General features: G+C 44.5%; 1 protein-coding gene across 2 annotated transcripts in view; it reads right to left on the bottom strand.

Moving 5' to 3' along the window:
• LOC118366064 (cilia- and flagella-associated protein 54) overlaps positions 1-23,994 on the bottom strand; it is a 72,494-nt gene that overhangs the window by 11,295 nt on the left and 37,205 nt on the right. For both annotated transcript variants that reach the window (XM_052491705.1, XM_052491704.1), the window contains 18 exons: positions 23,785-23,929; positions 22,091-22,287; positions 21,582-21,739; positions 21,350-21,479; positions 20,782-20,947; positions 17,740-17,900; positions 5,596-5,742; positions 5,195-5,321; positions 4,898-5,074; positions 4,668-4,776; positions 4,435-4,561; positions 4,217-4,318; positions 4,026-4,152; positions 3,614-3,766; positions 3,336-3,505; positions 3,094-3,219; positions 2,787-2,893; positions 2,314-2,476 (listed from right to left, as the gene is read on the bottom strand). In XM_052491705.1, coding sequence (XP_052347665.1) covers positions 2,314-2,476; positions 2,787-2,893; positions 3,094-3,219; positions 3,336-3,505; positions 3,614-3,766; positions 4,026-4,152; positions 4,217-4,318; positions 4,435-4,561; positions 4,668-4,776; positions 4,898-5,074; positions 5,195-5,321; positions 5,596-5,742; positions 17,740-17,900; positions 20,782-20,947; positions 21,350-21,479; positions 21,582-21,739; positions 22,091-22,287; positions 23,785-23,929 — 2,592 coding nt within the window. The remainder of the gene's footprint in view (positions 1-2,313; positions 2,477-2,786; positions 2,894-3,093; positions 3,220-3,335; positions 3,506-3,613; positions 3,767-4,025; positions 4,153-4,216; positions 4,319-4,434; positions 4,562-4,667; positions 4,777-4,897; positions 5,075-5,194; positions 5,322-5,595; positions 5,743-17,739; positions 17,901-20,781; positions 20,948-21,349; positions 21,480-21,581; positions 21,740-22,090; positions 22,288-23,784; positions 23,930-23,994) is intronic.

Raw genomic sequence — 23,994 nt, forward strand, 5'->3', positions numbered from 1 at the left:
CCTCTCTTTATCAAGCTCAGACTCCATGTCATCAGACCTTGTGGTCCTCTGCTACTCTATCATAGCCTCTCTTTCGCACAGGTACATCTACTTTTTATTTTTTGTCAATGTACAGAGAGATCCTTGATGAAAACCTGCTCCAGAGCGCTCAGGACCTCAGTCTGGGGCAAAGTTTCACCTTCCAACAGGACAACAACCCTAAGCACACAGCCAAGACAATGCAGGAGTGGCTTGAGGTCAAGTATTTGAATGTTGCCCAGCCAGAGCCCAGACTTGAACTGGATCGAAAATCTCTGAAGAGACCTGAAAATAGCTGTGCAGCAATGCTCTCCATCCAACCTGACAGAGCTAGATAGAATGCAGAGAAAAATGGGAGAAACTCACCAAATACAGGTGTGCCAAGCTTGTAGCATCATACCCAAGAAGAGTAGAGGCTGTAATCGCTGCCAAAGGTGCTTCAACAAAGCACTGAGTAAGGGTCTGAATACTTATGTAAATGAGATATTTCAGATTTTTTAATATTTCTAAAAACCTGTTTTTGCTTTGTCATTATGGGGTATTGTGTGTAGATTGATGACGAAATAAAACAATTTAATCAATTATAGGGTAAGGCTGTAACATAACAAAATGTGGGCAAAGTCAAAGGGTCTGAATACTTTCCGAAATGCACTGTAATATTTACTTTTGACTTTTTACTCAAGTATGACAATTGAGAACTTTTTTGACCATTCAAAACCATTACTTTCACTCAAGTAGTAATTTACTAGGTGACTAACTTTTACTTGAGTTATTTTCTACACTGAACAAAAATATAAACTCAACATGTAAATTGTTGGTCCCATGTTTCATGAGCTGAAATAAAAGATCCCTGAAATGTTCCATACACACTAAAAAAAGCTTTCAGTATTTCTCTCAAATGTGCACACGTGTTTACATTCCTGTTAGTGAGCATTTTTCCTTTGCCAAGATAATCCATCCACCTGACAGGTGTGATATATCAAGAAGCTGATTAAACAGCATGATCATTACACAGAGATGCACCGTGTGCTGGGGACAATAAAAGGACACTTTAAAATGTGCAGTTTTGTCACGCAACACAATGCCAAAAATGTCTCATGTTTTGAGGGAGCGTGCAATTGGCATGCTGACTGCAGGAATGTCCACCAGAGCTGTTGGCAGAGAATTGAAAGTTCATTTCTCTACCGCCTCCAATGTTGTTTTATATAATTTGGCAGTACATCCAACCGGCCTCACAACCACAGACCACTTGTAACCACACCAGCCCAGGACCTCCACATCCGGTCGTCTTAGACCAGCCACCCAGACAGCTGATGAAACTGTGGGTTTGCACAACTGAAACATTTCTGCACAAACTGCCAGAAACTGTCTCACGAAAGCTCATCTACGTGCTCGTCGTCCTCACCAGGGTCTTGACCTGACTGCAGTTCGGTGTCGTAGCCGGCTTCAGTGGGCACTGGCACACTGGAGAAGTGTGCTCTTCGTGGATGAATCTCGGTTTCAACTGTACTGGGCAGATGATCGTGTGATCAATGTTGATTAGAGTGCCCCATGGTGGGGGGGGGGGTTATAGTATGGGCAGGCATAAGCTACGGGCAATGAACACCATTGCATTTATCAACGGCAATTTGAATGCACAGAGATACATACTGTACCGTGACGAGATCCTGAGGACCATTGTCGTGCCATTCATCACCTCATGTTTCAGCATGATAATGTATGTCACAAGGACAAGGATCTGTACACACACAAGGATCTGTACACACACATGTCACATGTCGCAAGGATCTGTACACAATTCCTGGAAGCTGAAAATGTCTTCAGTTCTTCCCTGGCCTGCATACTCATCATACATCTAAACTATTGAGCATGTTTGGGATATTCTGTATCGATTTGTACGACAGCATGTTCCAGTTCCCGCCAATATCCAGCAAGTTTGCACAGCCATTGAAGAGGAGTATGATAACATTCCACAGACCACAATCAACAGCCTGATCAACTCTATGTGAAGGAGATGTGTCGTGCTGCATGACGCAAATGGTGGTAACATCACATACTGACTGGTTTTCTGATCCAAGCCCCTGAATCTTCTTTAAGGTTGCATACAGATTGCATATCTGTATTCCCAGTCGTGTGAAATCCAGAGATTAGGGCGTAATGAATTTATTGCAGTTGCATCTCTTTTTGTTCAGGGTAGTAAGATATCTGACATTTGAGTGTTTTTTTCCATCACTGTTAACATGTGTGAATGTGGACTATAAGGCCTGTCAGAGCCGTTACCAGTAGCACACAGACCTGTATGTGAGGGCTGGAGGTAGCAGCCTTGTCTGGGATCTTGGTGCGGCGTTGTCTCTCCATCTTGGGGCTGGGGGAGGAGGGGGCGCTACTGTCAGCAGGCGGAGAGGAGACGTTACCCCCAACACAGGCTGAGGCCAGCTGAGCATGGACTGCACACAGTCTAGAGGAGAACACATAGGGTGGTGCTGGTGGTCACAGAGGTTACATTACATTTAGTTACCAACATTCATTTCATTTAGTTAAATACGGTTGGTGAATTCAACTAAAGTAGATAAGACAAAAGGGTTTAGGGAGAGATTCTGGAAGAGATACAGTAAGAAATATTACAGAGGGAATGGATACAGATGTGGCCAGGTCCATATCGACTTCCGGCTTCTAAACGAACCATATTAGCCACTCGTTAGACGCTACAATATGGTCCATCTCGCCCCTAGCACCTAGGCTGCCGTACATGGAAAGCAGCTACCTACTTCGCCATGCTGACGAGTTTCTGTCCACACTGCAGCTCTATGACAGTGCAGGCTGTGGCCCTCATGGCCGAGAGTGGCACTTTGTTCAGCCCAAACAGCAGCATGACCTGACGAACACAGAGACGAAAGGAGAAACACTGTCAAAGTCAACCCTGTAAGGCAGTGGTTACCGACCTGTTTGACATGACAATAAGTGACAAGGAGTTGGTAAGATAGCACAAAACAGATCTGAGACCAGGCTAGCTCCTTCTATGATTGATGAGTGTGTGTGGTTGGATGAAGAGTGTGTGTGTGTTGTGTATTGTACCGTATCCGTGTCTTCTTGGGTGTGGCTGAGAGCAGGACGGTGCCACTGGATACACAGCTGCTTCCTGTCAGCAAAGGACCAGGGGTACATCTGAGCTCCCATAGTGCCTCTCACTGTAGGACACATCTTTAACACAAACAAAATCAACATACACTTGAATAAACATCCCAATACAAGCCATGGTACAGTATATGCATGCATCTCTTCAGGATTCAGCCCATAGTGCCTATTAGTGTGTGTACCTGTATAATCTGTGGCTGCATGATGATTTCAGTGGGGGGTTCAGGGGCGCAGCAGGACTCTCTGTAGCCCACCATGTGGGAACAGAAGAAGGTCTGGAGCTGAACCAACCTCAGCGCCAGACTACTGTCTTCTGACTGGGACACCAGGCCCTCCACACACTGGGGCACCACTGGAACACACACCCACGTAGGCAAGCATGCACACATACACACATGCAGATGAACATCTCTGAACGTCAGGTAACAAAATTATTTACTGTGACACCGGGGTAGTGTACCTTGGCGCATGGCGATGTGCTGCAGGTTGAACAGGTGTTTGTAGTAGCGGGACAGGTGGACCCATGTGAGCTGGGAGCGTTTCCTGCTGCTCAGCCCTGGATCAAGCTCTGGAGACGAGCTGGAGACAGTCCTCACCATCACATCTATCCCTCCTGGTAGAGTCACACAACACACAGACAGAAATATGGTAACCAGCACTGTTACGATTTCCATAAAGAAAATACATGATATCTCCTTTCCTCATAAAGAGGAGAGAACATTACAGAACCGCTAACAATGTAGATCACAATCTAACACGAACATGGGCACGAATCACACTACTGTAGCGACTTTTATAATAGCTGTTATTGTAAGACCATATGTAGCCCTGGCTAAAGGAAAGAATGGTTGCAGTGAGGGATGTTTGTTTACCACAGGGGTTGAGCAGGTCGTTGGAGGCAAAGTCAGGCAGGAGCTTGAGGGAGATGAGAGGCAGGTGTCCTCCTTTAGCTCCGGTACTACCACACAGCTGGCTACATGTGGACATGGCTTCAGACGCCTGAGGAACAAACACAACATTATAAGTGTGTGTGTGCGTGTGTGTGTGTGTTCAGTCTATTTACCTTAGTAGCAGCTCGGACAGAGACCCAGTAGAGCAATAAGTAGGCCTCCCCTGGAGTCAGGCCTCTGTTCAGAGTTGTCCTGACACGCTTCCAACCTGGAGGCTGAAACAAGACAAATACACGCCATGATGCAGGCGTACACACACACACAGTCCTCTCCAAAGAAAAATACTGCCCCGCGGAACCACAATTGAATGTCTCATGACACAGACAGGTACCTTCAGTATGGCATTTTTAGGTGGTGAAGGTGGGACGGGGTTCTGCTGGTCCTGAGTTGCTGGGATGCTCTGCTCCCACTGGTGCAAGTACACTAACGCCATCTCCAGATAACACTTACGGATCAGCCTGACACACACACACACACGCTTTAGTCAAACAAGCACACTGGTGTTTGAGGAGGTCCGTACACTACTCTCAAAGATGATCGTTCACACTAATGTAGGCGACTTACTGTAGATTGTGACTCTGGGACAGAGAGATATTGATGCTCTCCAGTAGTGTCAGCGCAACTGTCTGAGGCTGGAAGTCACCGAGAGACATCAGACAGCGCTCCACCATCCCTGGACACAAACACACACCAAAAATAATCAAACCAACAAGGTCACTCTGACATTCAATGAGTAGATGCACACATACATATTTAATCTCATGATTGAATAAGGTTGGAAATAAATGTTTTACCCTTGCAGTAGAGGATATCAGCCTCCAGCTGTCTGTCTCTGGTAGCGCATGCCTGGGAAACGAGCAGGGCTGACTGCAGCACCTCCTGAGCACACACCCAGGGATGGCTGGAGGGGCTGGGGGTAGACAGGCTGGAGGAAGGGGCGCTGGTCATGGCCTGTACAGCCAAGCAGTGACCTGTTCAGAACAGATAGAGAGACTGATTAAGTGGTTGTTCATAAGATAGGTAATAGACGTGGACCTATGTGCATTACTGGGTGGAGACTTTTGAGAACTATGGTACAGTATGAATCATACCCAGGCGCATGGTGGCCTTGGCCAGTAGTGGGAGATGTGGGAGGTAGATGTTAGAGAGACCAGGGGCTGGAGGGAGGATTACTCTGCCTCTCTCCCCCAATGACACACTCTCCCCCAACACACACAGCTGAGAAGAGACAATGCACACACATTAAGACAAATCAGTGTTCCGACTGTAATACAGGCAGTAAGGTAAGTTAATCGGGAGACAATGTAAAGGAATAATGAACAAGAGTGGTGGAGAGGAGAGAGGACTTATTTGTAATTTTTCTGAGTTAACCATACTTTGAATCTAGCCTGTTGTGGTACGGAAAAAAAGAGACGGGAGAGGTAAGAAAATAAGACTGTGGTTGGAGTCATGAGAGGAGAAAGAGATGTTGGAGGGACTATGTCTGACAGACCTGTTGCTGTAGTAGTTTCTGTGTGAGCAGGTGTAGGGCCTGGCTGCCTGTCCCTCTCAGATCACTGAGCAGTAGAGTGGCCTGGGCCAACGTTACACTGGAGCCAGGAGGCAGACAGGAGTGACCCGACAGAAGACTCACTGCCTCCTATAGTACACAACACATTCATAAGTCTACTTGTATGTGTAGATTAGCGTATACACTAGTAAAGAACGTGTGTATAAATATCTACTGTAAGTGATTGAGTGGTCGGTATGGAATTATAGAACGATTATTACACAGACTAACCAATATAATACAGACTTGATCAATTGTAATGTAGTGTTGCACGGTATACCAAAGCTTCTGATACTACAACATGAAAAACGGTTCAGTACTAACATTTTTGTTAATTAATTTCGGTACTTCTATCGTGTCTCTCGTCGTATAGTGATTGAGAGGATCACGTCTGTCTAGTAATTGGTCTGAATTTTCTCAAGCTTACTACTGAATGTTCGTAGTGGTAGGCTAGGTTTCCTATAGTAGACAATGGTAAGTCAGCTGACAAGAGTGCGAGACACTTTTGAAAAGCAAGGAGTGCGAGAGAAGGCAGGGAGAGTTATCGGACCTCTGCCAACAAAACGAGTAACGAACAGCAAAATCAGACAACCCCATAGTAGAATAGTTTAACTATGTACCTAGTCGTTGTGCGTTCCATGCGAGAAATAAAAATTCCTATCGAGGCGCAATCAAGTTGCGAGTGCAACAGGGAGAGAGCCATGCAATTCTGATAAGAAAATGTTGTGCTTTGACTGCAGTTTTGATGGCTTTTGTTAAAAAGTCAGGGAATCGCAGCTTTCCATTGCTATCTCATGTATTTCTCAACTCCAGAAAATGAGCCTGAACTGTATCAGCATAGTTTGTCGCATTAGCGACCCGCAATTCGACATGACTGCATAGGGGAGACAGGGGCTAAATGTAACACAGGTCAATTGTAACAGGTAGGCCTACTTTATATTCACTGTTGCAAGTTTTTGGGGACATTAAAGTCATCAATACATTAACTAGTAACGAGATACTTTTTGAGTTTGGTATCTAGAACTTATGTTGAATAATAAACTACATTTATCAATCTGACTCCATTACCATGTGAATAGATGCTTAAATCATGCATATATATCCATAGCTATAGCCAGCTTGCGAGTCTCTGCATTGCTATGGAATAATTAAATTATATTTGATTCTCAAATATTAAGAGGCTTATGGTACTTATGAGCTGTTAATAGTTAGGCCAGTAACCGAAAGTTTGCTGGATCGAATCCCCGAGCTGACAAGGTAAAAAAGAAATCTGTCGTTCTTCCCTGCAGGGAGCCACCATTGGGAGACATCAGGAGTTGCTAAATGGCCTTTTGGAAGGGCTCATTTCCTTGACGGAACGCCACGATAATGGGTTATTAATTGAGAAAATCAGGGAGTTAGCTCAGACTGTCTGCCACATCTGAAAAACCCCAATAACTCATTTTTACCCTATCTGTGGTGAGTTTGTACAGTCTATCTCGACTCCCCGTGAACCCCGCTTACCTCCTCCAGAAAGATATTTGGGGAATCCTGATATTCAGGGAATCCTGGTACCTGCTGGGGTTTTCTTTCTCAGTGCTCGCTTATTTTTGAGCTACAGCCTTCTTAGTTTTCTTCAGACCGTTCGAAGATGGTGTATATAATTGGGCTAATGTCGGGAAGGGCGCTCTCCTGGGCTACGGCAGTTTGGGAACAACAATCTGCCATTTGCGGTCATATGGAGGAATTCATGGCAGAGGTGAGAAAAGTTTCTGAGTCTCCGGTATCCGGGAGAACGGCGGCCAGCAAACTGCTTGACTTACGTCAAAACTCCCGTAGTGTGGCAGACTACGCGGTGGACTTTCGCACGTTGGCCGCCGAGAAAGTCTGGAATCCGTAGTCACTTTTCGATACTTTTCTGCACGGATTATCTGAGGAGGTAAAGGATGAGCTAGCTGCTCGGGAACTGCCTGTGGACCTCGACTCTCTTATCGCCTTAACCATTAAAATTGATGGACCCCTTCACCTCCTATGGAATCTGGAAGATTCTGAAGGCAGCTCTTCGTGGAGTCGTTGAAATCACCCGAGCATCTACGACAGGTTGGATACTCCTGAGCCTATGCAGTTGGGAAGAACTTGGCTATCAGTTTGGGAGCGCTCACATAGGATGAATAATAACTGTTGTCTGTACTGTGGAGGGGCAGGACATTTTATTGCTACCTGCCCTATTAGGAAACCCTTGTCTCTAGTGGGTACCAGTACTATGGTAAGTCAGACTGGGAGTTCCCTAATTCCCATCACCTGCACACCCCTTTTTGCTCTTGTGCTGTGGGGAGACCAATCTAAGGCTCCCCGAGTTCTCATTGACCCTGGGGCTGATGAATGTCTTATGGATGCCACAATAACTTCGGAGCTTGGTATTCTTGGAAGTCACCCATAGTACTGTGCCCGTTCAATTATGGGTTTCTGATAACCACAGGGAGACAATAAAATTCCTCCTCATCGCATCTCCCAATGTTCTGGTTGTGTTGGGATTTTCCTGGCTCCAAAAGCATAAACTTGTGATTGACTGGACCACAAGCTCCATCCTGGGTTGGAGTCCATTCTGCCATTCCCACTTCCTTCAAGCAGCACAGCCTTCCCTAGTCGTCTTCCTCAGGAGGTTAGCAAGACTGTGGATGTCTCTCTTATGCCCACGGAATACCATGACCTCCTGGAAGTGTTGAGCAAGACACGTGTTACTTCCCTTCCCCCGCACCGTCCTTATGATTGTGCCATTGAACTTCTCCCAGGCACTGCCACACCTCGGGGTGGGTTGCACTCTCTCTCCCGACCAGAGACCATTGCTATGGAGGAGTACATAGAGGAGTCTCTGGCCACTGGGGCCGCCCGTCCGTTTGCATCTCCTGCTAGAGCAGGGTTTTTCTTTGTGGAGAAGAAGGACGAGACCCTGTGCCCGTGCATTGACTACCGAGGACTTAACGATATCACTGTCAAAAATCATTACACCCTACCTCTCCTCTCCTCGGCGTTTGAACCTCTCCAGGGAGCTACCATGTTTTCCAAGTTGGACCTTCGGAATGCCAACCACCTGGTTCGGATACGTGAGGGGGATGAGTGTAGTCGGCGCGATGCTTTGCCACATCGGGTGCATAATCCTCATATACACGGAATGGGATGCCCTTTATGTGACAGGTTGCCCCTCATTCGAGCTTCACGCAGGATAAGATCCTTGGTCTTGAAACTGTGACAACAGATGATTACTGGGCGAGGACGTTGGCCCGGTCCAGGCACTGGGACAAGGGAGCGATGTGCGCGGTCCAGCTGGGGATCCGAATCCAAAATATCTGATCCCATTGCATCCTTCAATAGCTTGGCGAAGAAGTCGGTGGGGCGAGAGCCCGCCTCTACCCCCTCTGCCAGACCAACAACGCGAAGGTTATTACGTCTGGATCGGCCCTCCAGGTCCACCACTTTCACAGAAAGCCTCTGCACAGTATCCTGCAATGACGTGCATAGCTTCTCTAACTCGTCGATCCTACCAGCATTGAATTCAGAAGCTTTCTCAAGGTCCACAATACTCTGGCCATGCGAAGCGACCGTTCGAATGATGCTCTCGATTTTGGTGTCCAGTTCAGCAATAGTGGCCTTAAGATCCTCAGCTATAGCAACACGTAGCTCCCCCAAAGCCCGGGTAAGTTCTGTAAGTGTCACGTTGTTGCATGTGCCTCCCGCCATGTCTGTCTCGTTGTTTAGTGGGGAGTAGGCCTCCGTTGTGGATTTATTGTCCTTTGGTCGCTTATTACTCGCCATTTTCATATAAAAAGTTACAATCTTGTATTAGAAAGAAACGTTTGTTGTAAAAAGTGCCATAAAGTAGGTTAAATTAGATTATTTAGCAAAGACGTTGCAGGAGCCTCTCACGCACAGCCGTTCACTCCAACATGCTAGCTCCGCCCTCAACTTTACAATTTTTTTACGAGTGTATACGCTAATCTACTGTCCAGGGTCTAAAAACCATTTTCCCTACCTCTTGCCTTGCTGCCACTGTGGATTGGGGTATTGAGAACCTGGTTCGCGAGGCGGAACGCTCCCAGCCTGGACCTGAAGGGGGCCCGGCTAACCGGCTGTTTGTTCTGAACCCAGTCCGGTCCCGGGTCCTGGAATGTGCTCATTCCTCCAGGCTGTCCTGTCATCCAGGGTTCCGACGTACACTAGCCTTCCTTCGACAACGATTTTGGTGGCCCACAATGGTCCCTGACGTCTCTGCCTTTGTCACCACATGCACTGTATGTGCTCAAAACAAGACGGCAAGCTCCTTCTGGCCTCCTACAGCCACTACCGGTTCCTCATCGTCCCTGGTCTCATATATTTCTGGACTTTGTCACTTGGCTCCCTCCGTCTGATGGCAACACTGTCATTCTAACGGTAGTCGACTGGTTCTCCAATGCCACCCATTTCATCCCTCTCCCCAAACTACATTCTGTCAAGGAGATGGCCCAGCGTATGGTACAGCATGTCTTCCGGATCCATGGACTCCCGGTAGACATGGTCTCCTATCGGGATTCTCGTCTCAGTTCTGGAAGGCATTCTGCACCCTTATTGGGTCGTCGGCCAGCCTGTCATCCAGATTTCATCCCCAAACTAACGGTCAGTCGGAGCGAGCCAACCAAGACCTGGAGACCACCTTAAGGTGCCTGGTCTCAACCAACCCCACTTCGTGGAGCCGTCAACTGGTTCTGCCACGGGACTCTCCCCTTTTGAGTGCTCCATGGGGTGTCAGCCTCCACTCTTCCCTGAACAAGAGCAGGAGGTCAGCGTACCCTCGGCCCAGATGTTTGTCCGCCGCTGTCGACGTACCTGGAGAAGAGCCAGGGCAGCTATTCTCAAGACCAACTCCAGATATCGTCGACAAGCGGACCGTCGCCGGACCCCAGCTCCCCGCTACCGCATTGGGTATGGCTTTCCACTTGGGATCTGCCCCTTCGGGTAGAGTCCCGCAAGCTGTCTCCCCAGTTCAGTGGTCCTTTTCCCATCTCTAGAGTTCTGAGTTCCACTGCTGTCCGTCTTGTGTCACCCCGTATCCTCCGTATTCACCCTACCTTCACCCTACCTGTGTAATTATTACATTGGTACCCCAGGTAATCTTAGGTTCCATTACATACAGTCGGGATGAACTACTGAATATAAGAGCAACGTCAACTCACCATCATTACGACCAGGAATACGACTTTCCTGAAGCAGATCCTGTGTTCTGCCTTCCACCCAGGACAATGGATCGGATCCCAGCTGGCGACCCAAAACAACGACGCCGTAAAAGGGGCAAAGAGAGCCGTCTTCCGGTCAGGCTTCGGGGTCGGGCACATCGCGCACCGCTCCCTTAGCATACTACTCGCCAATGTCCAGTCTCTTGACAACAAGGTTGATGAAATCCGAGCAAGGGTATCATTCCAGAGAGACATCAGAGACTGTAACGTTTTTTGCTTCACGGAAACATGGCTCACTCAAGAGACTCTATCGGAGTCGGTGCAGCCAGCTGGTTTCTTCACGCATCGCGCCGACAGAAACAAGCATCTTTCTGGCAAGAAGAGGGGCGGGGAGATATGCCTTATGATTAACGAGACGTGGTGTGATCATAACAACATACAGGAACTCAAGTCCTTATGTTCACCTGACTTAGAATTCCTCACAATCAAATGTCGACCCAAGCAGACACATCAATGGCCCTGAACAAACTTTATTTGACTCTATGTAAACTGGAAACCACATATCCTGAGGCTGCATTCATTGTAGCTGGGGATTTTAACAAGGCTAATCTGAAAACAAGACTCCCTAAATTCTATCAGCATATCGATTGCGCAACCAGGGCTGGTAAAACCCTGGATCATTGTTATTCTAACTTCTGCGACGCATATAAGGCCCTTCCCCGCCCTCCTTTCGGAAAAACTGACCACGACTCCATTTTGTTGCTTCCAGCCTACAGACAGAGACACACAGAGACACACGCACACACACACACACAATTACAGTACCATGTTCTAAGATAGAGAGTCAACGTTAATGAGTTGTGCCGAGAGCAGGGGGTTCACGAGAGGAATGACAGACATATACTACTACATGATCACATACAACCGTAACAGAGTTAATTAAGAATGTACCTTTCAGCTTCAATGGGAACCAATCCTTCAAAACTAACCTGCTCCACAAGCTAGCTTGAAATGTTGAGGATAGAGCCATCCAATTGGTACCTTTTGGGTAGCTCAAACTGTTGGTATGTTGTCAAGGAGGATGGTGTTGTGACGTTAGTACCATTAATGCAATGACGATTATTGTATCAAATAATTACATACCACATCAAATTATTGCGTGATTAAATTACTCATGTAACAATAAACTCATTAGCAATCTTAGGGCACCACGGAAAAAGTTTGTTGAATTAGTTACCGTTTCCCAAATTAATTCTACAGATATAAATATATCGTTATCATTTTAGTCATCCATTTTTAATCATTATTACGTCATCAGTGTCATTCTGAACGTCATTGACTTCCATCCATTAATTATCATTATTACCTCATCAGCCTCATTCTGAACGTTGTTGACTTCCATCCATTAATTATCAATATCACCTCATCAGTCTCATTCTGAACGTTGTTGACTTCCATCCATTAATTATAATTTACCTCATCAATCTCATTCTGAACGTTGTTGACTTCCATCCATTAATTATCAATATCGCCTCATCAGTCTCATTCTGAACATCATTGACTTCCATCCATTCATTATAATTTACCTCATCAGTCTCATTCTGAACGTTGTTGACTTCCATCCATTAATTATCATTATTACCTCATCAATCTAATTTTGAACATCATTGACTTCCATTCATTATCATTATTACCTCATCGTAGTATCCTATAAATCTGCACAAATTCTAGTCTCCATGATGAATCAGCAATACACAAATTTGATTATTTATTTATTTACTAACTAAATAATCACACAGAAATACATAAACACACACACAGTACAGTCGTGGCCAAAAGTTTTGAGAATGACACAATGTCACGCCCTGACCTTAGAGATCCTTTTTATGTCTCTATTTTGGTTTGGTCAGGGCGTGAGTTGGGGTGGGCATTCTATGTTTTGTGTTTCTATGATTTTCTATTTCTATGTTTTGGCCAGGGATGGTTCTCAATCAGGGACAGCTGTCTATCGTTGTCTCTGATTGGGAACCATGCTTAGGTACCCTTTTTCCCACCTGTGTTTGTGGGAAGTTGACTGTTGTTTAGGGCACATAGCCGTTGAGCTTCTTGGTTTGTTTTTGTGGTGTTTATTGTTTTGTTCGACGTCATTTTGATATAATAAAGAAAATGTACGCACAACACGCTGCACATTGGTCCTCATCTTTCAACAGCTGTGAAACACAAATATTAATTTTCACAAAGTTTGCTGCTTCAGTGTCTTTAGATATTTTTGTCAGATGTTACTATGGATAACTGAAGTATAATTACAAGCATTTCATAAGTGTCAAAGGCTTTTATTGAAAATTACATGATGTTGAGGCAAAGAGTCAATATTTGCAGTGTTGAGCCTTCTTTTTCAAGACCTCTGCAATCTGCCCTGGCATGCTGTCAATTAACTTCTGGGCCACATCCTGACTGATGACAGCCCATTCTTGCATAATCAATTCTTGGAGTTTGTCAGAATTTGTGGGGTTTTGTTTGTCCACCCGCCTCTTGAGGATTGACCACAAGTTCTCAATGGGATTAAGGTCTGGGGAGATTCCTGGCCATAGACCCAAAATATCAATGTTTTGTTCCCCCGAGCCACTTAGTTATCACTTTTGCATTATGGCAAGGTGCTCCATCATGCTGGAAAAGGCATTGTTCATCACCAAACTGTTCCTGGATGGTTGGGAGAAGTTGCTCTCGGAGGATGTGTTGGTACCATTCTTTATTCATGGCTGTGTTCTTCGGCAAAATTGTGAGTGAGCCCACTCCCTTGGCTGAGAAGCAACCCCACACATGAATGGTCTCATGATGCTTTACTGTTGGCATGACACAGGACTGATGGTAGCGCGCACCTTGTCTTCTCCGGGACAAGCTTTTTTCCGGATGCCCCAAACAATCGGAAAGGGGATATATCAGAGAAAAGGACTTCACCCCAGTCCTCAGCAGTCCAATCCCTGTACCTTTTGCAGAATATCAGTCTGTCCCTGATGTTTTTCCTGTAGAGAAGTGGCTTCTTTGCTGCCCTTCTTGACAGCAGGCCATCCTCCAAAATTCTTCACCTCACTGTGCGTGCACTCACACTTGCCTGCTGCTATTCCTGAGCAAGCTCTTTACTGGTGGTGCCCCGATCCCGCAGCTGAATCAACTTTAGGAGACGGTCCTGGTGCTTGCTGGACTTTCTTGGATGCCCTGAAGCCTTCTTCACAACAATGCAATAATACGTCTCTATTGGACTAACCCGATATGACGGCTTGTTAGACAATGATTCGTCCCTATTGGACTAACCCGATATGACGGCTTGTTAGACAATGATTCGTCCCTATTGGGCTAACCCGATATGATGGCTTGTTAGACAATGATACGTCCCTATTGGACTAACCCGATATGATGGCTTGTTAGACAATGATACGTCCCTATTGGACTAACCCGATATGATGGCTTGTTAGACAATGATGCATCCCTATTGGACTAACCCGATATGATGGCTTGTTAGACAATGATGCATCCCTATTGGACTAACCCGATATGATGGCTTGTTAGACAATGATACGTCCCTATTGGACTAACCCGATATGAAAGCTTGTTAGACAATGATACGTCCCTATTGGACTAACCCGATATGAAAGCTTGTTAAACAATGATACGTCCCTATTGGACTAACCCGATATGATGGCTTGTTAGACAATGATACGTCCCTATTGGACTAACCCGATATGACGGCTTGTTAGATAATGATACGTCCCTATTGGACTAACCCGATATGAAAGCTTGTTAAACAATGATACGTCCCTATTGCACTAACCTGATATGACGACTTGTTAGACAATGATACGTCCCTATTGGACTAACCCGATATGACGGCTTGTTAGATAATGATACGTCCCTATTGGACTAACCCGATATGACGACTTGTTAGACAATGATACGTCCCTATTGGACTAACCCGATATGAAACTTGTTAAACAATGATACGTCCCTATTGGACTAACCCGATATGAAAGCTTGTTAAACAATGATACGTCCCTATTGGACTAACCCGATATGAAAGCTTGTTAGATAATGATACGTCCCTATTGGACTAACCCGATATGACGGCTTGTTAGATAATGATACGTCCCTATTGGACTAACCCGATATGACGGCTTGTTAGATAATGATACGTCCCTATTGGACTAACCCGATATGACGACTTGTTAGACAATAATACGTCTCTATTGGACTAACCCGATATGACGGCTTGTTAGACAATAATACGTCTCTATTGGACTAACCCGATATGACGACTTGTTAGACAATGATACGTCCCTATTGGACTAACCCGATATGAAGGCTTGTTAGACAATGATACGTCCCTATTGGACTAACCCGATATGACGACTTGTTAGACAATGATACGTCCCTATTGGACTAACCCGATATGAAAGCTTGTTAAACAATGATACGTCCATATTGGACAAACCCGATATGAAAGCTTGTTAAACAATGATACGTCCCTATTGGACTAACCAGATATGAAAGCTTGTTAAACAATGATACGTCCCTATTGGACTAACCCGATATGAAAGCTTGTTAAACAATGATACGTCCCTATTGGACTAACCCGATATGACGGCTTGTTAGATAATGATACGTCCCTATTGGACTAACCCGATATGACGACTTGTTAGCCTGTTAGTCCTATTGGACTAACCCGATATGATGGCTTGTTCATTTTTGGATAAAATGACGTGCCCTTTTAAGCGCAATATTTTATTCACGAAAAGATGCTCGACTATGCTTGGACATTGATAGTTTTGGAAAGAAGACACTCTGACGTTTCCAGAACTGCAAAGATTTTCACTGTGAGTGCCATAGAACTAAAATCTGACAGGCAAAACCAAGATGTTTGAGTGACCAGGAAATCAACAGGCTTGTTGGAGGCAATGATTTTCCATGATCTCCTTATATGGCTGTTGAATGCGTCCCTATTGGACTAACCCGGACACTTGTTAACAATGATTTCCCAGGTGTCTGCAGCTTGTTAAACGATACGTCCCTATTAGGCATATCATTGGAAGATTGACCAAAGAGCCTATTACAATTACCTTGTTAGATAAGTGTCCCTATTGGTGTCTGCGTATGACGGCTTGTTAGATAATGTCAGGTACCATTGTATTTTTCCATATGAAATCTTGTTAAACAATGATACGTCCCTTGCACTAACCTGATATGGAAGGCATGTTAGACAATGAAGAGATATATTGGACAAAACACCTTGAGGATTGATTAGATAATGAACGTTTTCCATTGGTTTAACCCGATATATGGAGTTAATTCGGAAAAAGTTATACGACGTATTGGTGACTGAAAGCTTGTTAAACAATGTTACGTTATTGGACAAACCAGATAGTAACTTGTTAAACATCGTCCTGAAACGGACTAACCGTTGTGTCCTACACAAGAAAGCTTTTAAGGAAAAACTGGACATCTGATATGTAACTTGTTAGATAAGTCTCCCCATTGAAACATCTGAGTTCTTCAAAGGTAAATTATTTTATTTGATCCCGATTGCTGGCTTTTAGATAATGATACGTCCCTATTGGACTAACCCTAAATGCTACTTGTTAGCTATACGTCACTATTACACAAATTATTGATTTTCTCTGGTTCTAAAGCATATCTATTGAAAACCTGAGATGACAGGACTTGTTAAGAAAAGGATAAGCTATTGGGCTAAGGCATATTTATTTAAACATTTCATTTGCAATTTTCAGAAATCGCTAATGTTCTATTGGTAATGAGCTTGAGGCTGTAGACAACGATCCCTCATTGGACTAACCCGGCCTAAGAGGTTTTAATAATACGTCCCTATTGGACTAACCCGATATGATGGCTTGTTAGACAATAATACGTCTCTATTGGACTAACCCGATATGACGGCTTGTTAGACAATGATACGTCTCTATTGGACTAACCCGATATGATGGCTTGTTAGACAATAATACGTCTCTATTGGACTAACCCGATATGACGACTTGTTAGACAATAATACGTCTCTATTGGACTAACCCGATATGATGACTTGTTAGACAATAATACGTCTCTATTGGACTAACCCGATATGACGGCTTGTTAGACAATAATACGTCTCTATTGGACTAACCCGATATGACGGCTTGTTAGACAATGATACGTCCCTATTGGACTAACCCGATATGACGGCTTGTTAGACAATAATACGTCCCTATTGGACTAACCCGATATGACGGCTTGTTAGACAATGATACGTCCCTATTGGACTAACCCGATATGACGACTTGTTAGACAATGATACGTCCCTATTGGACTAACCCGATATGAAAGCTTGTTAAACAATGATACGTCCCTATTGGACTAACCCGATATGAAAGCTTGTTAAACAATGATACGTCCCTATTGGACTAACCCGATATGACGGCTTGTTAGATAATGATACGTCCCTATTGGACTAACCCGATATGACGGCTTGTTAGATAATGATACGTCCCTATTGGACTAACCCGATATGACGGCTTGTTAGATAATGATACGTCTCTATTGGACTAACCCGATATGACGGCTTGTTAGACAATAAAAGGGGGGGAGAAAGAGCGGGAGATGAAGAGACAAAGGAATTCAACTATCGTACATTCAGTTGAACAATACGCTCATTGTAAATATGGATATTTCTACAAAATAAATTACCCTCTTTTTTTGTTGTGCTATCGAGTATCATTTTGGCATTGAGTATTGTGAGACTAAACCTGGTATTACCTAGTCCAATTCTGGTATCGTGACAGCGCTATTGTAATGTGAGAGTGTGTTTTTGTATCTGACCTGTATCAGTAAGGTACTCACGTGTGTGTGTGTTAGCTACCTGTAGCAGTGAGGTGCTGTTCTCGCGGGGCAGTCCTCTGTGTGTGTCCAATCTAGCCCCTTGGAGGAGAAACAGGGCTCTGGTGTCTGGGTCTCCCCACACCTCAGCCTCCTGTAGACCCTCCTTCAACAGCGTGGTGGCCTCCACACTGCTGTCCATACCTACGCACACACACACACACAGGATAGTGTAAGATACGCACATACCTAAATGTAACCTGTCCCGCCCTTTTTAAGATACATATAAGCATTCGGAAAGTTCAGACCCCAGACTTTTCCCACATTTTGTTACATCATTTCCCCCCCTCATCAACCTTTACACAATACCCCATAATAACAAAGCAAAAACTGGTTTGTAGAAATGTTTGCAAATGTATAAAAATACAAAACTGAATGTATTCAGACCCTTTACTCAGTACTTTGTTGAAGCACCTTTGGCAGCGATTACAGCCTGGAGTCTTCTTGGGTATGACGCTACAAGCTTGGCACACCTGTATTTGGGGAGTTTCTCCCTTTCTCCGCTGTTGATCCTCTCAAGCTCTGTCAGGTTGGATGAGGAGTGTCGCTACACCACCATGCTTCACTGTAGGGATGGTGCCAAGTTTCCTCCAGAAGTGACGCTTGCCATTCAGGCCAAAGAGTTCACACTTGGTTTCATCAGACCAGAGAAAATTGTTCGTCATGGTCTGTCTGAGTCCTTTAGGGACCTTTTGGCAAACACCAAGTGGGTTGTCATGTGCCTTTTACTGAGGAGTGGCTTCCATCTGGTCACTCTACCATAAAGGCCTGATTGGTGAAGTGCTGCAGCGTTGGTTGACCTTCTGGAAGGTTCTCCACAGAGGAACATGGCTTCTTGGTCACCTATCTGACCAAGGCCCTTCTCCCCAATTGCTCAGTTTGGCCCGGCGGCCAGCTCTACAAAGAGTCTTGGTGGTTCCAAACTTCTTCCATTTAAGAATGATGGAGGCCACTGTGTTCTTGTGGACCTTCAATGCTGCATAAATGTTTTGGTAACCTTCCCCAGATCTGTGCCTCGACACAATCCTGTCTCTGAGCTCTACGGACAATTCCTTTGACCTCATGGCTTGGTTTTTGCGCTGCACTGTCAACTGTGGGACCTTATATAGACAGGTGTGTGCCTTTCCAAATCATGTCCAATCAATTAAATTTATCAAGTTGTAGAAACATCTCAAGGATGATCAATGGATACAGGATGCACCTGAGCTCAATTTCTAGACTCATAGCAAATGGTCTGAATACTTACGTAAATATTTTTTAAATATTTTTAATGTAAACATTCGTTTTTGCTTTGTCATTATGGGGTATTGTGTAAAGGTTAATGAGGGGGAAACATTATGTAATCCATTTTAGAAAAAAAGCTCTAATGTAACAAAATGTGGAAAAGGTGAAGGGGTCTGAATACTTTCCGAATGCATTGTATTTAGGGGGAAATGTACCATACACATACAGAGCAACAATAGAATAAAATAAAGAGTTGGAGTGTAAGTCGATATGAGGTGCAGGGCTTGATATTCACTTTTTTAGCCACTTGTCCTTTGGACAAGTAGGACTGATTTTTTACTTGCCTGAAAGCTCAAGTCAATTGTCCCGCCCAAAAAAATGGTCTAACACCATGGGCCAAAAAGGTGTTGTATGATGCAAAAAACCACTTCACAAAATAGCATTCATTATTATCACTGGTATTGACAATGGAAGGCTGCTGGTCCCTGGTACCATGTAATATATCTCCTGCTGTTGTGGCCCTGAGAAAGACACTCCCCACAAAGTAAAATACTGCAGTAATAGGTTACTGTATCAAACACGTGTGGTCGTCAACTCTCCATCTGAAGAGCTACTGGGTGTCAAGGCTTTTAACCTGACACACCAGTCAGTTTATCAAGGTGCTGTTGAGCAGCTCATTTTTTACAATGTGGTGTGTTTGAGCAGGACTGGAGCAAAAGCCTGCACACCCAGTAGCTCTCCTGGAGGATGGTTGGCCACCCTGCAACATTACAATTACAACCAAATACTTTTGTTTTTATAAAATAATTCCCTCATTCAATGAATCAGGGATTAAATGGCCACAGTGGGCGAGGTAGCTAACTAAGATATTGATCTATTTGTAAGGCTAAAATATTCAGTGTTCAGGGGAGATGATGACAGCATAGGAGTTCGGCTATTTCTCAATTAGGCTATTCTAAAAATATTATTTTAACTTTGTTAGAATTACATGGCCAGTATTGAATAGAGGAGAATCCTAGACAATTTTGAGCACTTGAGAGACGGTTTTAAAACCGGAGTATGCAGCATTGGCTTCATCAACTGTGCAACCATATCAACTGTGTGTTGGCCATTTGCGGTTGTACTTCAACACCTGTATCAACTGTGTGTTGGCCATTTGCGGTTGTACTTCAACACCTGTATCAACTGTGGGTTGGCTATTTGCGGTTGTACACGTGTGCCGGTGGAAAGTAATCAGACATGACAATGACATTAATACATGCTACACGCTAAATAGTTAACCTGCCAAACTACACAATATGTTTTGAATTGGCTAGGCTATATCATTATTTTACCTACTGCACAATGTCTCTCGCTCTCTCTCTCCTCTGACAACACCCACTGGCACACACGCAGGTGATGTACACCATGACTTTTCCAGGATTGTCATTGCTGACCACAAATGTGCTATAACTGGACAAATAACTCAATAACTAGCAATGAATATCAACAAATGTGCACAAGCAGCTAAGCTGGCTTTGATCTCAAAACTAAACTCACGACTGCATGATTGAAAGACCGCTTGTGCCTGTCAATGCATGCCCACAATAATTAACACATCGCATCCGGAGGACACATTGATCCAATTCTGATCGGTGTATCCTAATTATTTGATATTGCGATTTTTGTGTGATTTTTTTCACTTGTCCATTCGGACAACTTAAATCTATAATCCGCTTGTTCGCCTTTTTTAAAATATATATTTTTTAACTTGCCCTGTGTAAGAGGACAAGCGTTAATATCAACACATACACACAAGTACCTGGGTAGATGGCAGTGCCAGGGATGTGTGCGACCAGACTGCGTACCACAGCCAGTCTACAGCGGAGCCACAGAGCCCGTTCCATCCTCTCTCTGGCCTCTACTACCTGGGGACAGTCACCTGGCTGTGGACTGGGGGCATGGTGCTCAGCCTCCCTCATACCGCCCTGGGGAGGGTACACACACACACACACACACACACACACACACACACACACACACACACACACACACACACACACACACACACACACACACACACACACACACACACACACACACACACACACACACACACACACACACACACACACACACACACACACACACACACACACACACACACACACACACACACACAGCTACCTCTAGGTCTTGGCTGGGTCTGATTGGCAGGGGGAATATGAGGAACCAAATTTCCCAAATGGTTCCTTTTTGAGTCATGACATAAACCAAAATAAAAATGACTTTATTTTTGTTAGTCAAAAGACAATTCTGAAAACTCTAGCTATGCAAAAAGCATTTTGTGGTACAGTTAAGAGAGGTAATTACAAGGTGATTGTAGGTACCTGTTCACTCTTAGGTCTGGACTGTCTTCTGAGGGAGGAGGAGAGGGGTCTGTGGACAGGGGAGGGGCTTCCCCTCAGAGTGATGGGAGAGTTCTGGAGCAGACTCATAGCAGACACTGCCATGTCAGCACTGCAAATAATAAACAGACTTTTGATAGATGGGTAGATGGATGTAGGAATGTATGGATGAATACAAACACATTTATACACAGGATACAGTCCTTTACCTCACCTGTAAGCGGTTTTGCCTTGCTGCAGGTAGAGGTTAGACAGTAGCAGGTAGGTGTCTATAGCCAGCTCCAGTTCCTCAGGGTCAGAGTGGAGCTGAGAGGAAAGACAGAGCTGCTGCTGGGGGCTCAGGAGACGACACACCTCTCTTAGCAGTAATGCCTACAGGAGAGGAGAGGTTAAGAAAATGCCAGTTACACTTTAGCATTTTAACAGGTGCTCTTTTCCACAGTGATTTCAGGCTGAATCAATCAGATATGCCATTCTTAAGAGTAAACATTTAAACATGACTTTAAAAAACATGACTAGTGCATGTTTTGGTGGATGTCACCTAATGTAGAGTGCAAAATGTTCTAAAACTATGAAAAGGAAAAATCCAAGAAGGCAGAGATGCAAATATATACTTAAATTAATTCATCTTCGGAAGAATACAAAAAAGGTGAAAGTGCTAAACAAATGTCACCGAATGACTTTCTATTTCACCTAATGTACACTCTACAGAGAGACACACACCTTGAATTTGCTGAGGGTGAGCTTGTCTTTCTGGGGGTCAATGTGCAGTCCTTTGGGCTCCCTGGTCTTCCTGGTAGGGGAGCCACTGTGTGATTTGTCACTGTCACTATCCCTCTCTCCGGGGGGAGAGTTAGGGATACCTGGGGTACTGGATGTCCTCCTCACAACACTGCAACGCACCGCCCCATCTGAGATATCTGGAGAATATCAACAAACACTATTATACAGTCCTACTGTGCATCACCCTGCCATAGCTGTTCAGAACTGTTCGTCAAAAGTCTCGAATCTCCTTCATGTCCCTGAATAGCAGTGGGATGTGAACAAGATAGACACAAACAAACATTAGGGGGGAAATGTCCACAAGTTCATTCAAATGAAAATATACTGATGAAAGAGTTAAGTGGAATGATTTTCTGAACTCTTGATTTATCAGTATTGTATTGTGTCATTTATTTGTATATACACTGAACAAAAATATAAACTCAACATGTAAAGTGTTGGTAACATGTTTCATGAGCTGAACTAAAAGGTCCCCGAAATCTTCCACCCAAACAAAAAGCTAATTTCTCAGGTTTGTGCACAAATTTGTTTAATCCCTGTTAGTGAGCAGTTCTCCTTTGCTAAAATAATCCATCCACCTGACAGGTGTGGCAGATCAAGAAGCTGATTAAACAGCATGATCATTACACAGGTGCACCTTGTGCTGGGGACAATAAAAGGCCACACTAAAATGTGCACACAACAATGCAACAGATGTCTCAAGTTTTGAGGTAGTGTGCAATTGGCATGCTGACTGCAGGAATGGCCACCAGAGCTGTTGCCAGAGAATTTAATGATAATTTCTCTAACATGTTTTAGAGAATTTGGCTGTTCGTCTAACCGGCCTCACAACCGCAGACCACGTGTAACCACGCCAGCCCAGGACCCCCTCATCCGGCTTCTTCACCTGCGGGATCATCTGAGACCAGCCACCTGGACAGCTGATGAAACTGTGGGTTTGCAAAACTGAAGAATTTCTGCAGAAACTGTCAGAAACTGTCTCAGCTATGTGCTCATCGTCCTCACCAGAGTCTTGACCTGACTGCAGTTTGGCTTCATAGCCGGCTTAAATGGGCAAATGCTCACTTTTGATGGCCACTGGCACACTGGAGAAGTGTGCTCTCCACAGATTAATCTCAGTTTCAACTGTATCGGGCAGATAACGTGTATGGCGTTGTGTGGGCGAGCGGTTTGCTGATGTTAACTTTGTGAAAAGAGTGCCCTATGGTGGCGGTGGGGTTATGGTATAAGCAGGCATAAACTACGGACAACGAACACAATTGTATTTTATTGATGGCAATTTGAATGCACAGAGATACCGTGATGAGATCCTGATGCCCATGGTCGTGCCATTCATCTGCCGCCCTCACTTCATGTTTCAGCATGAAATCCAAAGAGTAGGGCCTAATTAAATTATTTAAATTGTCCGATTTCCTTCTACGAACTGTAACTCAGTAAAATCTTAGAAATGGTTGCAATTATATTTCTGTTCACTGTATATAGATAGGTAAAGTGTAATTGTTGTTTATTGATGTGTTCATGCAGGGCTAATCTTCAAGAGACTGTGGCCTTAGCATACTTCACTCCCTGCTTAAACGAAGGTTAAAAAAAGAAATCTGGAGGAAAAAACATCTGTTAGAGTACTATATTGTTACCTTGAGGTTCAGGCAGGGAGTGTATGGTGGAGCTGAGGGCCAGTATGAGCTGTACTCTGGCCAGGGTGAGACGCCTGCTCAGTCTGGAGCCATACAGAACACTGGCCTCTGTGCCCAGACGACGGTTCACTAAGTCCTCCAGGGCCTGAACATAGGATACAGATAAACAATTGTGAGAGCAAAATTGCAAGATTATGTTATAATGCTGTA

Source organism: Oncorhynchus keta, chromosome 33 (assembly GCF_023373465.1).
Source record: "Oncorhynchus keta strain PuntledgeMale-10-30-2019 chromosome 33, Oket_V2, whole genome shotgun sequence".
Lineage (NCBI taxonomy): Eukaryota > Metazoa > Chordata > Actinopteri > Salmoniformes > Salmonidae > Oncorhynchus > Oncorhynchus keta.